This window comes from Trachymyrmex septentrionalis, unplaced genomic scaffold, assembly GCF_001594115.1.
Source record: "Trachymyrmex septentrionalis isolate Tsep2-gDNA-1 unplaced genomic scaffold, Tsep1.0 scaffold32, whole genome shotgun sequence".
Taxonomy (NCBI): Eukaryota; Metazoa; Arthropoda; class Insecta; order Hymenoptera; family Formicidae; genus Trachymyrmex; species Trachymyrmex septentrionalis.
In genome coordinates, this window is record NW_017305485.1 from 3,446,977 (window position 1) to 3,462,594 (window position 15,618).

Consider the following 15,618-nt stretch of genomic DNA (forward strand, 5'->3'; position numbering starts at 1 on the left):
CGGGGTATACAGTAGAAGTCGTAGCGGTCGTAGAGTTTTAAGTCGTAGACAATTAACCGATCATAGTTGAATATGAGAAAAATAATCGACTGATTGGTCAATTTTTTACTTAGGATCCTACGACCGCTACGACTTCTATTGTAGATCCCGCATCATTTTAATAAAAAAGATACACAACGCATAATAAAATTAAACTTTAAAAATAAAATATTTAAATAAGTACATAATGATTCAAATGATATATATAATATATATATATGTATAAAATATACATTAAACTAGTCAACATATCTATTTTATATGAAAAAAAAATTTGAAAAGAAAATTTACAAATAAGAAACGAAAAATAGATAACAACTCTACATAAAAGCAACAAACACTAGAAATTCTTAGCTTAAAAAATTTTTTAATCATCTAGAAGACGTTGAATGTCGAATACTATTATTACGGTTTGTTGTTCAAAACAGTTTGCCCTTTTTCATTCAAAATTAATGAATGTTGAATCTTCAAAATTTATTAATTTGATTAAAATAAGAGTGTCTTCAAGTATTGAAGTAATGGGTAGAAGAGATTGAAAAAAGAAATCGATAAAGAATATCTAAAAATGAAAAATGTTATAGTAGATAAGTTAGTTGAAATTAAAATTGTATCGAGTACAGTAGATTTAGAAAATAAAGCGAAAAGATATTGACACAATTTTTTAATATTTTAATTTTTTTACAAATGTATCTCTTTTTTTATGTTTCTTTAATTAACTAAAGTTTTAATTCTCCATAGAAGTTAAGCTGGGAATTACAGCTCATTGGATTAATTCCCAAGCTTTAGAAAAAATTGCATTAACTTGTCGAAGAATGAAAGGAAGGCACATATATGATACTTTGACAAAAGCTATTACTTTCGTACTTTTTTAATATCATAATTGAAATAAAATATGCTGCAACTGATAATGGTACAAATTTCGTTAAGACATTTCGGTATGTTTCATAATACTATATATATTTGCTATATATATTTTATTACATATTTGTACCGAGTTATGATATTTCTTGCGTTACATATATTTAATACATAATCTTATAAATTTTTAGAACTTTTGAAAAATACGAAAGTGATGATGAATCTATAGAATTTCACGATGTAAATGAATTATTGAATATGAATGATACAGAAAATAAAAAAAGAGAAGATATTATTACTCTTCCACGGTATCATAGATGCGTAATAACTATACATTAAATCTTATGCCATTGTATTTGCCATTCGCTTAATCGGCTTGATAATGCGTCGTCTAAAACAGCTGACATGTTACCATCAAATTTAAATTTTCTTTATGGAGAAATTTACGCATGATTCAATCATAGTTTAGTAGAAAAATAGAATATAAAAGATTATACGATATTTTAAATAATAGTGAAATCGTTTCACAACTTCATACAGCTGTGTTCTACACGTTGGTTGTGCAGACATAACGTAATAAATGTGTTATTAGAACAATGAACTAAAAATATATTTTTAAGTTGTTAACAAAAAAAATGTTACACAGCAAGAATACTAAACGAAATATTACATAACGAAGTTAATTACTTGTATCTGATCATTCTTAAACCAGTTCTTTACAAATTAAATAAAGTAAATTGCATTTTCCAGTTAAATTATGTAGAAATCGATTGAGGACATAAAAAGATTCGTGTATTTGTGTTATAGCTAGAAAAATTTTGAAGTTTTTGTTTGTAGAAAATATAAATGATATTATAAAAAAATGTTGAACATTGAACTTGCATACGTGGAATCAAATAAAACTGATTTTGAAGTAGAGTATTATAAATACTATCGTAAAGTAAAAGCATCTGTATCAAAAAAGTGATATAAAAAATTTAGAACGACATATTATTACCTAAAGAAATTATAGGAATTAATAAAAAAATTACCTCTTAATATTAATAATTTTAAAAGAATTTAGGCGTTAAGTTAAATGTATATCTGTCACAAGTTGCAAAAATTAAATTTAGATGTTCCTTTACTGGATACATTTATTGATAAGAAAGTTTTGTTTAAAGCTGAGTGTAAGTATAATATATTAAGTGATGCAGACTGCAGTGCATTGTATAGAAAAGAAATATTGAAAGATAGATATCAGTTTTGGCCAATTGTAGCGCAAACAAAATGCAGGAGGTACGCTTGCTTTTAAAAATATTGCAGACTTTGTATTGATAATCTTAAGTTTGCCAATATTAAACGCAACAGTGGAAAGAATTTTTAGCATTATGAATGCGACAAAAGATAAAATAAGGAATAAAATAGGGACAGAAATGTTAAATGCAATCCTTATGATAAAAGCGCATTCGCACACTAACAATTATTGTTGCAAAGATTTTGTAAATATCAAAGATATGTTTAAGAAGATTGATAAAGAAAAAGTAGAAAATAAGGAAGATAAGCGATAATCTGTATCTCGTAGAGGCGGTGAATGAAATAGAAAGAATGTCTTGTATGAGAGCGTAAGTGCGGTTTTTAATCTGTGAGCTGTACACTCACCGACTAAAAGGTTACAACACTTTTTTTGTAATGGGTTTGTCATAGATCCATAAGCAAGGATCAATCGCTCGGTGAGCAGACTGCATTCGGAAACTCTTTAAAAAAAGTGTTGCAACCTTTTAGTCAGTGAGTGTATACCTTTTGAATTGAGATAGGTATATGTTTGATACGAAATGATAATATATCGGATATTATACACATTAATATATATTAGATATTAAATAATAATATATGTGATATTATAAGATACTAATATATGTTTGATAATAAATGTAATATTATGCGATATATTGATATATGATGCTCTCCTTTGCCACGGACGTTAAAGCGATTCATCAGATTGATATACAAAGCAAAAATACATAAAATAGAAAATAAAGAAAATAAAGATAAGTTCATCGTCTGTTGGCGCGTAGTAGCGCCATGAGCGCTGAAAGTTGGCACCTTGGAATCCCAAAAACCTGATGTCATGACTCGAACGGGGTGCTTGCCAGCCCATCGCCGCTTCTCGCGTGCCGAGCTAGCAATGAGCGTACACTTGGTAGTAGTAGGCCGGGCGCGTATTTGGTAATCTTTAGAGATTAATATCTCATTAAACTATTGCGAAAATTGGTAGAGGACTTTCCGTCTCAATTTAGTATATACAATTGAGAATAAAATGAGCATATATATGACCACAATAAAAATCAGTCACGCATAACATATGACATCTGATATAAGTAAAGAATATTAAATTGATAGTTAACAAAATGATGGAATGTGGATAAATTATCATTAATTAACATACGATATATAACTAAGTAATAGTGAAATATACACGAAAAATTCTAATATTATCAATGATTTAACAGACAGTAGAATAATGAATGAGCAAATTAACAATAATATATTGATTAGCATTAATTAGAATAAAAGAATGAAAATATTAAGGAAATAACGAGGATTAATAGAAAATATTCTTTTTATTTTTAATTTACAAGAATAGTCAATATAATAAGTAAATTTAGGCAAATATAAAATTCTTAAAATAAGTAAAGTAATGAACTGAAACATATACATATATATTTATATATGTATATGTATTTCTTAAAATGAAAATAAGGAAAGTGATCTTTTACCCAGTACACTTACCAAATCCCTGATACAATCGTGGAATAAATAATTTCCAAGGATTTTCCAGTTAAAAGGATTGTCTCAATGTTAATATCGGTTCTTCTAACTTCCATAACTTGATTCTTGGCCGCATGCCAAAGGCAAGTCACGAAATGTCCTCGTGGCGTGAAAATTTTCAATTGCACAGTGATGAATATCGTCAATATAAAGCAATCAGTTCTTCATATCTTCCCAGGGATAATTGATTACGACAATCAGAAATGAAAATACTGAACGAACTAGTAAAGAGGATGCCCACGGTATAGGGGGGATTTCTGCTCTAGAGATGGAACCTCTGAAACCCATAAATTCATTTAGAGTATAATGGAATCTATCGCCCAATATCAAATTCCACTTTTTTTACCGGCAAGGAAAGTTGAAAAAATATTTGAAGTTTTACGTAGAGACGACGCGGTGGTGAGAGAGGCAGAGAGCGAGTGAGGGTAGCAAGAGTGGAGGGGGAAAGCCGTTGACGTACCTGGGCATCCGGGCAAACTATTTGCCCGGGTACCCAGGTACGTCAACGGCTTTCCCCCTCCACTCTTGCTACCCTCACTCGCTCTCTGCCTCTCTCACCACCGCGTCATCACTATGTAAAACTTGTAAGGTTGAGGCTAGTTTTTTTCATTTGAATTTTTATGTGAAACTCTCTAGTCTTCTTTATAAATAGGAAATAGAATCTGTAACTAGTGAAAATCCTGATTGTCTGGATTGTCTGGAAGGGCGGTCGATTAGAGATTTCTGCTATGATTGTCTATCTTGAGAACATTAAGCACTTTATTCACGTTTCTTTGTACAGTCTGAGTGAAGATACTCCAAGGATTCTCGCACGCGATTTACACGAATACTTATTGAGTAGGCTTATAACGATGACTCCTGAGAAAATCTCGTGGAAAAGTACACGAAAACTAACGTCCGACTTATGATACCACGTCTTTTTCTCTCTTCGCCAGTTACTCCGAAAGTACACAGATTTATCGTGTTCAAGAAGCTATGCTTCAACGGGCTTCGAGCTCTCAATCTGAGCTCTCAAGGCTCCGGATATATTGTTCCGATTCTAAGCACTTTTGTTCCAATTTTAAGTTGCGACTACTCCGATTTTCGCGAGTTATTTTACCGCGTCGCGAAGAGCGAAAGATGAATTCTCTGCTCCGGCATACGCTTATATAGATCGATGTCCAATCAAGCGGAACTGTCAGGTGTCAGCACCTGCTGGTGCTAAATGTCGCGGAGGTATCGCTCAGTAGCGACCTCTTCGTTGAGGCTCGGCTTGAGGTGTTTGGGGATCTCCAGAGGAGGGGGGGGGAGGGTCTGACGTTCTCTCTGATTCTAGTTCTTTCCGCCGCGGCGGTTTGTCATATTGATTCTTGTGGAAGGTTGAAGGGATCTCTAGGAACTCTAGGAAGCGACTGGCCAAGTTTACCTCGTCAACGAGGGTCAGGGATATTAATTAGAAGAAGAAGATTCAAATTTACTAAAAGGGCAAAAAATAAAGTAATTATTTAAAATACCTTCTCCCCCAACCTCAAATTTTAATAAAAATACACTTATTCAATGTGTTTTCACTCAAAACGGACGAATCTGATTAAAAAAAAAACGCGGCGATCGGCCTCATGAATCGAGTTATTAAGCGTTAAAAGTTCAAGACTTTAGAAATTAAAATATCCGTCATTCCGACTCGATATAATATTATGTATAAGTTCTGTTTTAATTACACAAATTCACTGCTTTAAAAACACAAATTCACTGCTTTAAAAACACAGATTCACTGCTTTAAGCACACAAATTCTTTGCATTAACAGTGAATTTGTGAAGCAGAGAATTTGTGTTTTTAAAGCAATGTGTTTTAGTGAAAACTTTCGTTTTGAGTGAAAACACGTCGAATAAGTGTATTTTTATTATGATTTGAGATAGGAGGGAGGGGCGTAATTATTCTAAATAATTATCCAAAATAATATGATAAGAAATATAGTAACTAGATGAGCTAAAGAAAGAATTCAAAAATAATAGGTCCTGTGTCAAAGTATCCAAATATATCGTAAGAAGCGATAGGATATATTAATTATTTCCTCCAACCGGAGACAAGAAGTAGGTACCTCATGAATGTTGAATGTGAGGTTAGACTGTAGGTTTGTTTATTTATTTTTTTTTTTAGATTAATTAATTAAAGCGAATCTTCATGCCATGGCTAGCTTGTCGTTCTCGTCGTCTACGCAATCCTATAGTGAGCCACTTACACAGGAACAGGAAATGATACTTTATAAAAGCATAAAGATGGTCAGTGTTATTTTTGAATGGACTAGAAAGTACATTAACATCTTTTGTTAAAGATGTTTTGAATCTGTTGCAGCATCTGCAAGAAATTCAAATAGTTACTCAAGATATTAATCAGCAATTCAAAAATATTCAAGAAGAAATGCTTGTCACAGCATCTTTAATAAATGTGATTGAATCAAAAACCCAAGGAAATTAATTCGGATTAATACATTTGCAAAGATAAAAAATATGGCATATATCTTAGAGATGTAAAAAGTATTACTTGCCGAATATATAACTTCTCAAACAATGCGAACAATATTACCAAAGTATCTAAAGATCTATGATATGATGTTGAGAGATTCAAAAGCTTTGTGTTATGAAAACAAATTCTCAATAAAAATAATTTTCCTGTAATTTTATGTAATAATATAAGAATGATTTGTTTATTATAACTTCTGCAAAAGTATATTTTATATAAGTAGCTATAAAAATAATCTTATTTGAAGCATTTTTCACATTTCCATAAGATTTATATATATAATGTAAAAAAATCTTTCATTAAGTACTTCAATATTATCTGCATTTTGAAAATTGAATTTTGTGTCAATTGATTAAAATTTTATAATTAAACGTAAAATAAAAAAAATTAGAATAAAAGTTAATTCTAATTTTTTTCAACTCTTTTCAGCATGAAAAAATAGAATAATTGGATTGAGATAGAAAAAGAAATTCGACCGTACTGAAATTGATCGCTATTTGAAAATTAAGAATCTGTGAATTTATGATATTATGAAATTTTCTTATTAATTCTTTATCTTTTTATCATATTTTTTCCTCTTACTCATGCTACCTGTTATCTCTTCCAAGAAGAGACCTTTCTAATAAGTATAACCTTGTGCTAATATATTGATGGAAAACTGTCATGCTTAGTCAGTCGTACGATACTTGGCACACTTATGAAAACAAAGATGTAATTTTGTTTAGTACAGACAACATAAATAAAAAATCGAGAAAAACATCTTACGAGACGAATCGTGCTACAAGTTGCAGAATACGTCCATAGTTTGCACTTAATACACAGTTATTAAAATTTTTAGTTAACAATGTGTCTCTTTGTATTTTTGGCCTTCTCTTCCTGGGTCGGGTAAGAAATGTACACTTATTGATTTTATTTTTGCATCTCTTGCATAGCAAAGAGGATTTTAGCCTCATCACGATAAAAAATGTTCTGTGAATAAAATTTAAAAAGTAAGAGGAAAAAGAGTAAAAGATCTATGTAGAAAGTACAATTTTAATAAGATGGCTTTGTATAAATAATTATACTTTATACTATACTAAAAATTATATTTATGAAAATAACTGCTTGCATTAATATATTCATTATTATTATCCTCATATATTATATTACATAATATTAATGCTTTATTGACAAAAATATAGAATTTGTTATCAATAGGCCAAATTATATCTTTGCTTCTTTTAATTTAACGAGAAATTCGGAATTATCAAATGTAGAACTTTTTGTAAACTTTTTAATCAAGCTGCGAAAAATGCGATATTAAATATAGAAATAAATTAAAGATAAATTATAATTAAATACAGAAATAGGTTAAAGGTAAATTATATTTTTAAAAATTCTTCATTGTACTAAATAATTTTTTTGCAATATATTGAATATTAGTATTATCGCGTTTCTTATTACATAATAAGTTTATATGCGCAATCTACTTATTTTCTTGAGATAAGAATTGCATCATTATCAATTTACTGATATTTGTACGAACTTACATAATAACACGTATGTATTTTACTGCCACCAATAAACATTGAGCCAATAAGCATCGATTAATATTAGAACTTATCTTCGCGATAATAGTGTGAGGTGCCGACAATGGAATCTATTTTTAAGTACTTTTAGCGCGCAGTTTCAAGTCACTTCTTCATTTTTTACTGTCGAAGACAAATCGAAATTGAAGACAAATCGGTAAATATAGGTCGAAACTATCGATTTTTATAAGAAACATCATTTGTAATCGTTTACATTTATGTTGAACGTTTTAGAGATTTATTGCTCCAATTGAGAAGTTTGAACTCCAATCTATTGTTTTTACTTAGGACGATGGCTGCGATCGTGCAAGGATCCATTGCAACTACAACGTGGGGTACTGTAAATGGTCAGGAAATCAAGAAGTTTACGTTGAAAAATAAAGCTTCTCAAGAAGTCGATGTCATAACATATGGTGCGGTGGTAACCGCTATTAGAACGCCAGATAGAGAAGGAAATGTAGCGGACGTTGTGCTCGGCTTTGACAATATCGAAGGTATTCTTATAATTTTTACTTACTTTTACGAATAAATATTTGATAAAATCCTCGTTCTATTACATTTTATCATTGCTTGGCCTGTTCTTAAAGATATAAAAATTAAAATAAAATTATAACAAAATATATTCACACTGGTAACAGAATTAATATAATAATTTTAGGGACTATAATTACAGAATATAATAAATGAAAATAGTTATACAACGTAAAACATACATTATGTCTCATAACATACCGAGGAGACATTACATAGTTTTATTTCTTTCCGCATTGTTTCTATTTTCAACTAACTGTCTGTACCTGAAATATCTTTTATTTTTTGACTTAAGAAACTTTGGGTTTGTTACATTTAAGGACCGGATTCATTTCATGCGTTTTTTATCTCAAATCTAAGGACATTTAAGCTTATCATTTTATTATTGACAGTATAAGCATTTCAATGATTGACTGCAAGTAGCTATTATTATGCATATGTTTCTTTTTCCGATATATATTATAATGAACATTATGATATTCGTTTTTCATATTACCAGCGTCTGTTTTAGAGAGCGAAATAGAAAATTTATTATGTTTTGTTTTTATCGATCTGTGTAATAAATATATATGTTTATTGAAAATGATCCAAGTGTGATCGAAACGTTTGTTTACTGCTAGCATATTAGATTAAATTTTTACTTAACGATATATTTATTTCTTTTATTTTCGTTCAACTTCTGTATTTTGACGGTTTATTTTATTTTATATAATCATTTTTCGCCCCTTTTTTTTGGTTTTTTAAAATTATGAGCCTTATTACTAATAGATAATAAAAATACATTAATTTAAAGTATCAATAATATTTTAGAGCATGAAATATATATTTCCGTAGTTTTATAATAGTTAATATGCTTAACATAAAAATAGTTTTATATACAAAAATTCATAAGGATGTAAATTAAAGTTACTGTGAAGAACAAGATCATTTCGAATGAGAAAAACAATATAATAAATTTTACCTTAGGTTACCTTTCATCAAATAATCCACACTTTGGTGCCACAATTGGACGAGTCGCAAATCGTATCGGCAAAGCAACTTTTGTTGTGGATGGCCAACGTTATAACGTGTCCAAAAATAGTGGTGAGAACAGCCTCCACGGTGGTACTCACGGTTGGAGTTCCAAGGTATGGGATGCAACAATTCAGGACAATTGTGTGGTGATGACTTTGGTCAGTCCGGATGGTGATGAGGGTTATCCGGGCTCAGTAACAGCGATAGCGAGCTTCCAACTGATGAATGATGGAGAGTTGCACATAGAGATGAAAGCCCATTCCAAAAAGGCGACGCCGGTTAATTTAACGAATCATAGCTACTTCAATCTCGCTGGACACGTACGTAGTATATTCCTTTCTGATTTGACGCAGAAAGTATTTATGTTTTCGAAAAAGACAAAGAAATTACAAGACAGCTTCTAATGCATATTTCGCATTGAACGAAAGAAGAAATAAATTAAAAAAAGAACAAGTCAGAAAGAACAGCTCCGATGAACGCAGATTATCGTTTTATCAGAGATATTTTTATCGAAAAATTATGGGCTTTCTACAATAAATCGTTAATAATAGATCAGAAGTCATGAGCGGGTTGTGAGCAAGTCAGTAGTATCATAAAATAATAAAATAGTAATCAATAGAGATGATCAAATTTTATTTCTAATGATTTAAAACTTAGATCATATTATAACTGACTAATCATATAATGTATTTGTCCTGAACAACTATTCTTTTAAAATATTGTAACAATCTAATGTGATTTATTTTGGATGTAAGTTTCCTAAGATTTTTTTTATGATTTGTAATTTTGACTTACCACTGGTGTGGTATAAGTGATGACTAACGGCTTATTGTAGAAAATACAAACGTTGCGCTTGTCATAAGAAAAAAAATAGTGAAAGATTTAATTTAATTCCATTTGTAATTATATCACAGATAATAATGTCATTGCTAGACAACTAATTGATCGATCGCGTCGAAAGTTGTATGGATTATTATCTATTTTGTTTTTCAGGCCACAAACGCATCAGAAATGTATAAACATGTGATTACGATGAACGCCGATCGCTGGACTGTCACGGATTCCGAGAGCATTCCGACTGGTGAGATTCGATCAGTTGCGAACAGCATAATGGATCTAAGGAACCCAACAAAGTTCGGTGATGTCATCGACAAAGTACCGGGCGGCGGTTACGACAATAATTTCTGCTTGCCGAAGTCGAGCAATGATGGGAAAGTCAATTTCGTAGCCAAAGTAGTGCATCCATCTTCAGGACGCCGGTTGGACGTATACTCGAATCAACCGGGCGTTCAGCTTTACACGACCAATTCTGTACCTGAAAATGGCATCGTGGGCAAAGACGGAGCAAAGTACTTCAGACACGCCGCTTTTTGCTTGGAAACGCAAAATTATCCTGATGCTGTAAATCATAAAAACTTCCCAAACAGCGTGCTGCGACCATGCGATACATACAATCATGTTGTCTTGTACAAATTTGGAGTAGAAAATTAATGCATTTCCATTTCTCTGTTATAAATTTTGAAAAATTAAACAAATATTAAATAATAATTAATTTTTTACCGCGTTAATCTATAATTACAACCCGGATTAGTAATTAACGCGTTATTTATAACATTGTTACTGTTACAAGTTACTTTTTCCGATAACGATGTTACATTTTTGGGGTAACAATACGATTATTTGTAGCTATGTAAAAGTTTAGTCGTAACTAGACTATATATATACATATATCAGTTTTTAAGCTTTGTTCCTTTATTAGAATTTTGACTTTTCTTTAGAATATTTACCGCAAAAATCTGTATATAAGTGTTTTTCATTGACAGAACTAGTGTGTATTCAGTGCATTATAAAACCAATGTACAAATCAACACAAAGATGTATGTTTAATAAAAATATAGAAACGAGTTAAACCATGAAATCCTCAATACATTTATACAACGGCTTTAATGTGTACCAAGTTCTGTTAGTGAAAAACGCTATAATCCATTAGCGTTAAGAAAAAAAAAGATTCATTACATTTTGATAACTATATAAAAAAAAGATAAACATCTATATTTATATTGTCAAATTTAATAAACTTTAATAATATTAGCTAACATTTTATTCAGACTTGTAATTATTTTACAGAAATGTAATTATTATCGAAATTATAATAAAATGCACACCTAACTAGACAATGATGGCGAAAGATTAACTTCTAAAGGATTGTGTTTCTTTTTGGTTGTTGAGGCATCTATATTTTCTAGTAGCCTTTCTTGCCTTTGCTGTGTGATAGGTTTTGTCGCTGGTGTATAACGGTCAGATATCCATCCCTCCATATTATATCCAATAAATCCAATAATAGCCACAATAGGAAATGTAACGTATTTACCAAATCTGCCCATGGATCTCACTATCACGGGCCACATTTTCTTAAGTGGGAACTGAAATGGAAGCAAAATCATTCCAACAAGTTTTCGAACCGAAATCAATACAAAATTTACAAGAATACACATTATATCAACAAATACACAACACACATACAGAAATATATATTATATAAATATAATTATAATAATTATACAGGATAAGTGCCGCAACTTAAAAATCAATAAAATTAGGCTTATTCGATGTTTTTTTGCATGAAACGAAAGAATCACAGAAAAAAAGTGTCGCTCTGTCCTACAAACCGAGATATTAGGCGTTATGCTGATTCTACAATGATGATCGGTAGTTGATAATCCTAAGTCTTATCAGTGATGATTAATAACCAACTTGTACACACCGACATTAATTGGTCACCTTCATTGATTGAGACTAAGACTTCTAATAGACTCATTGTAGAATCAGCATAGAAGTTGACGACTATTGAGATAAGGAATTTGTCACAGAGGCAAAATAAAGTCTATAATTGTACTGTTCTACATGAGTTCCAACTTTCCACGCGAAGCTGAAGTTCTCACCCTCCCCCCCCCCCACAAAGGGGCGCACTTCTATAATTGTACTGTTGTTGTTAAAGTTAGAAAATCTATCATGTAGACAGTGACATGTATAGACTAGTGCTTATTCGGGGCGGCGTAGCCATCCTGAACAGAATAAAAATAACATATCCTACCCGCTTGAAGTCTAATTGCCTAAAAGTTGCAGTCTAGAATAGTAAAAAAATCGCTCTAAAAAGACTGTTCTCATTTCCCACTGTCATTGTCCATATCACAGATTTTCTAACAACAATATAATTATAGGGGAGGAGGGAGTGTGAAAATCGGGGATGAGAGTCGCTTCGTATAAAAAGTCGTTTCGCGTAGAACAATACAATTATAGACCTCATTTTGCCTGACAGATTTTCTAACCTCTCAATAGTTGTCAACTTTAACGCTTAATATCTCGATTCGCGAGGCAGAGTGATACTTTTTTTCTGCCAGATTCTTTCGTTTTAAAAACGCGTTGAATAAGTCTAATTTTATTGATTTTTAAGCTGCAGCACCTATTCTGTATAATACCGTAATTATATATAAACGTCATCCAAAAAAAAAATATGTAACATATAAAAATTCGTAAAATGATATTTGTAAATAAGAAGAGAAGTGGAATTATTAAATTTAAATGCAAGAACAAGTCTCTAAATTCTTTAAATTTTCAACTGCGAATATACTTACACAATTTTGTGCAAGTTAGATAAACACTTTTTTAAACAAGTTAGCCAACTCGTAAGGTATGAGATGTATGTTCTTCCAAACTCCCTAAAATCTGATCACGTGATTGACCATTCAGAATTGCCACCCTCGAAATTAAAAATATCCTAATTTTTTGCAATTTATGCTTTATTTGTGTAAAACATAATACTTTCAATTAATAATTAAGTTATATTTTGAATAAAAATTATTAATTTTACGTATTTTGGTATTATATATATATTATATACATATGCGACATAACAAATATATATTACATTATCTTTCACAGATGCCAGATTCTGTTTTACAGTTGGCAATCCTGAAATTTAATTGTTCTCATAGTTTCTTTTCACAGTTCCACGTTCCACAGTTCTTTGTAGATATTTGTGAGCTGTAAGTGTACTTCGCTATTAATTGATATATACGATTAATAATAATTAATTAACAATGCCTGCAACGAACAATGAAGACGATCCGTACGCACACGTTGCGAAGGGTACTCTACAATTGAAAAACGAACAAATAATGAGCAAAAAGTAAGTACTTCATTCATTTAATGTTCTTGGTCGAATGAGGTTAAGTTTATCATGAATTGTTCACTTTTATGTTTGTATGATGTCGTGTGATTTTTTTTAATAAATAAATTCTGTTCTTTTCCTTCTATTGTAATAAATTAATCAAATAAATTTTGTTTTATAGGAAAAAGGATAAGAAAGGAAAAAAGAAAAAGCTGGTAGAAGTGTCAAAGATCATTGAGGAGGAAAAACCTCAAATGGTAGAAGTAAAGCGAACGAAAGCAGAGCTGGCTTTTCAAAAAATGCAAGAGAAAATGGTAAGCACATATAGTCTGTTTAAATACATCTTTATAATGACATCAAATAAAAAAAAGCTTGACAATAATAAAATGTTTTTTGTAATAAATTACAGCAAACTGAAAGGATTAAGCAGAAAGCTTCCAAGACACATAAACAACGAGTGGAAGAATTTAATCGACACTTGGATAGCTTAACTGAACACTTTGACATACCGAAAGTGAGCTGGACGAAATAAACTGCAATGTTACTTAAGAAATTTATTTATATTGTAATGTATTATATATATAATATAAACAATAGTCTTAGTTTTAGTTAAAAATATGAATACATATTAATCATAACATTTTAATCTTTAAATATCTTCAAATAGAGTTTTTCTTCTTCTTATATATATTTTTTTGCTTAAAAAAATGAAAAAAATTCTTAAATGTGAATTATTCTAACAATAAATTTTTAAATTTAAGAAACTATGAAGAGAGAAATCTGTTATATATTTGTGTAACTTTGATGCAATTATAGTATTTAAAGATTAAATAAATTCTTTCTTCTTTGTAAACATCATATGATAAATTAAATAATAAAAGTTATTAATATAAAATATTACAAGAAATTGTATTTATTTTATAAATCGTACAAAATATCCTTAGAATCCCCTGTTTTAATGACTTTTTAATGACTATATAGATGTCATTTTCAATAGTCAAAAGTTACAAAATAGGATCCTTGATAATATATATTTAATAAGAGCATTCTATTTCTAAACATAATTAAAATAATAAAACATTTATTATTAGTTTCTATATTTAATTTGAAAATATATTGTTCTATCAGGCAGTAAAAATATTTAAAATAAAAAAAATATTAAAAAATATTTAGAATAATTTATTCTGGAATTAAATCTCTATAAAAGTTTTTTATACAAATATAATAAAATGGATGCGATAAATGTGTAAAGTAGAATGCAGCCATTTTATGTAAGAAAAATTCCTTGTAATTCTCATGGACGGACTTTTGATATGTTAACATATCTCATATTACGTATTATCTACTTACATAAAATTAGATGTGAATAAAATTTAAGGCACGTGTAACCACATAGTTACAATATGGACGGAGTGCTGGCGCGATGCAAATTATCGTGAGAATGGTTTACGAGCGCGTGCATGTGATATTTCTGATATGAAATCTTTATCGCGGCGAAAGAATCAATAAACGATTTCGTTCTTTCCTGTGTAAAGAATTATTTACATGTTAAAGCATAGCACTGCTATTAATAGCTATTAATAGCGTGACAAGCAAGAACGAAAAGCTGTTTGTATTGCCGCCACTACCAAAATGGAAGATCTTTATCGTGTCCACCGTTCCTTCCCAGGGATTGCTTCCGTCATCAAAGTACATCGGACACCGATCGCGTTCTCGCTCGTATTCCTGTTAAAGGATTATACATGAGTGAGTATAGTTTCACTTAGAATTTACATCATATTCGAAACGGCATTTATTCTCACTTGTAACTCCAGCGCGACTGATGCGCCTTCTGTAAAATTGTGACTTGTTACATCTTGTTTGAGATCGCAAAATGGACCGATGGCTTGAGATATAAGCACTCTATTCAAATCAGCCCTCTGATATACCCAACAGCGATATTTGCTGTAAGGATCCAATTCGCTGAATGTTATTAAATACGATTTTAAGTTTTCTTTCCAAAATCCAATACATATCATTGTATAATCAGGATCGCCTGTAAAAATAATAATATTGACAGTACAGCTATACAAGATATATATATAGATGGATATACAAAATATCAATAAAACTCACTATAAATATCAACC

General features: G+C 30.5%; 4 protein-coding genes and 1 long non-coding RNA gene across 6 annotated transcripts in view; 2 read left to right on the top strand and 3 right to left on the bottom strand.

Annotated features, from left to right (window-relative positions):
- Positions 1–2,799: 2,799 nt before the first annotated feature.
- LOC108749968 lies at positions 2,800–4,972 on the bottom strand. The gene is made up of 3 exons (XR_001939401.1): positions 4,375–4,972; positions 3,667–3,982; positions 2,800–3,107 (listed from the first exon to the last, which is right to left on the bottom strand). It is a non-coding gene; the product is annotated as an uncharacterized LOC108749968 (long non-coding RNA).
- Positions 4,973–4,979: 7 nt separating this feature from the next.
- LOC108749965 (aldose 1-epimerase) lies at positions 4,980–10,870 on the top strand. 2 transcript variants are annotated; one of them, XM_018489076.1, is made up of 4 exons: positions 4,980–5,181; positions 8,062–8,267; positions 9,271–9,638; positions 10,312–10,869. In XM_018489076.1, the coding sequence occupies exons 2-4, from the start codon at positions 8,066–8,068 to the stop codon at positions 10,807–10,809; spliced, it is 1,068 nt and encodes a 355-aa protein (XP_018344578.1). In that variant the 5' UTR covers positions 4,980–5,181; positions 8,062–8,065; the 3' UTR covers positions 10,810–10,869. The 2 variants fall into 2 exon arrangements, with proteins under 2 accessions (XP_018344578.1, XP_018344577.1); XM_018489075.1 differs by lacking the exon at positions 4,980–5,181 and adding an exon at positions 6,775–7,090 and having other exon boundaries at positions 10,312–10,870.
- Positions 10,557–12,164, bottom strand: LOC108749967 (small integral membrane protein 12). Its single transcript, XM_018489078.1, has 3 exons — positions 12,083–12,164; positions 11,484–11,741; positions 10,557–10,633 (listed from the first exon to the last, which is right to left on the bottom strand). The coding sequence occupies exons 1-2, from the start codon at positions 12,134–12,136 to the stop codon at positions 11,484–11,486; spliced, it is 312 nt and encodes a 103-aa protein (XP_018344580.1). The 5' UTR covers positions 12,137–12,164; the 3' UTR covers positions 10,557–10,633.
- A 1,154-nt stretch (positions 12,165–13,318) lies between these two features.
- Positions 13,319–14,047, top strand: LOC108749966 (protein FAM32A-like). The gene is made up of 3 exons (XM_018489077.1): positions 13,319–13,507; positions 13,671–13,803; positions 13,899–14,047. Exons 1-3 carry the CDS (start codon positions 13,419–13,421, stop codon positions 14,019–14,021), a joined length of 345 nt encoding a protein of 114 aa, XP_018344579.1. The 5' UTR covers positions 13,319–13,418; the 3' UTR covers positions 14,022–14,047.
- Positions 14,048–14,733: 686 nt separating this feature from the next.
- Positions 14,734–15,618, bottom strand: part of LOC108749963 — a 4,396-nt gene continuing 3,511 nt past the window's right edge. Inside the window, exons 8-9 of the mRNA XM_018489072.1 lie at positions 15,292–15,524; positions 14,734–15,214 (exon numbers count right to left, since the gene is read on the bottom strand). Of these exons, the coding sequence (XP_018344574.1) occupies positions 15,038–15,214; positions 15,292–15,524 (410 nt within the window). The 3' untranslated portion in view covers positions 14,734–15,037. The remainder of the gene's footprint in view (positions 15,215–15,291; positions 15,525–15,618) is intronic.

Excerpts from the sequence above, each read along its gene's own strand:
- LOC108749965 (XM_018489075.1), top strand. The coding sequence starts at position 7,050 with ATGTGTCTCTTTGTATTTTTGGCCTTCTCTTCCTGGGTCGG. Across the intron at positions 8,268-9,270 it reads CGGCTTTGACAATATCGAAG|GTTACCTTTCATCAAATAAT; the intron begins GTATTCTTATAA and ends ATTTTACCTTAG. Across the intron at positions 9,639-10,311 it reads ACTTCAATCTCGCTGGACAC|GCCACAAACGCATCAGAAAT; the intron begins GTACGTAGTATA and ends TTTGTTTTTCAG.
- LOC108749967 (XM_018489078.1), bottom strand. The coding sequence starts at position 12,136 with ATGAGTCTATTAGAAGTCTTAGTCTCAATCAATGAAGGTGACCAATTA. Across the intron at positions 11,742-12,082 it reads AAGGTGACCAATTAATGTCG|TTCCCACTTAAGAAAATGTG; the intron begins GTGTGTACAAGT and ends CTTCCATTTCAG.
- LOC108749966 (XM_018489077.1), top strand. The coding sequence starts at position 13,419 with ATGCCTGCAACGAACAATGAAGACGATCCGTACGCACACGTTGCGAAG. Across the intron at positions 13,508-13,670 it reads GAACAAATAATGAGCAAAAA|GAAAAAGGATAAGAAAGGAA; the intron begins GTAAGTACTTCA and ends TTTGTTTTATAG. Across the intron at positions 13,804-13,898 it reads AAAAAATGCAAGAGAAAATG|CAAACTGAAAGGATTAAGCA; the intron begins GTAAGCACATAT and ends AATAAATTACAG.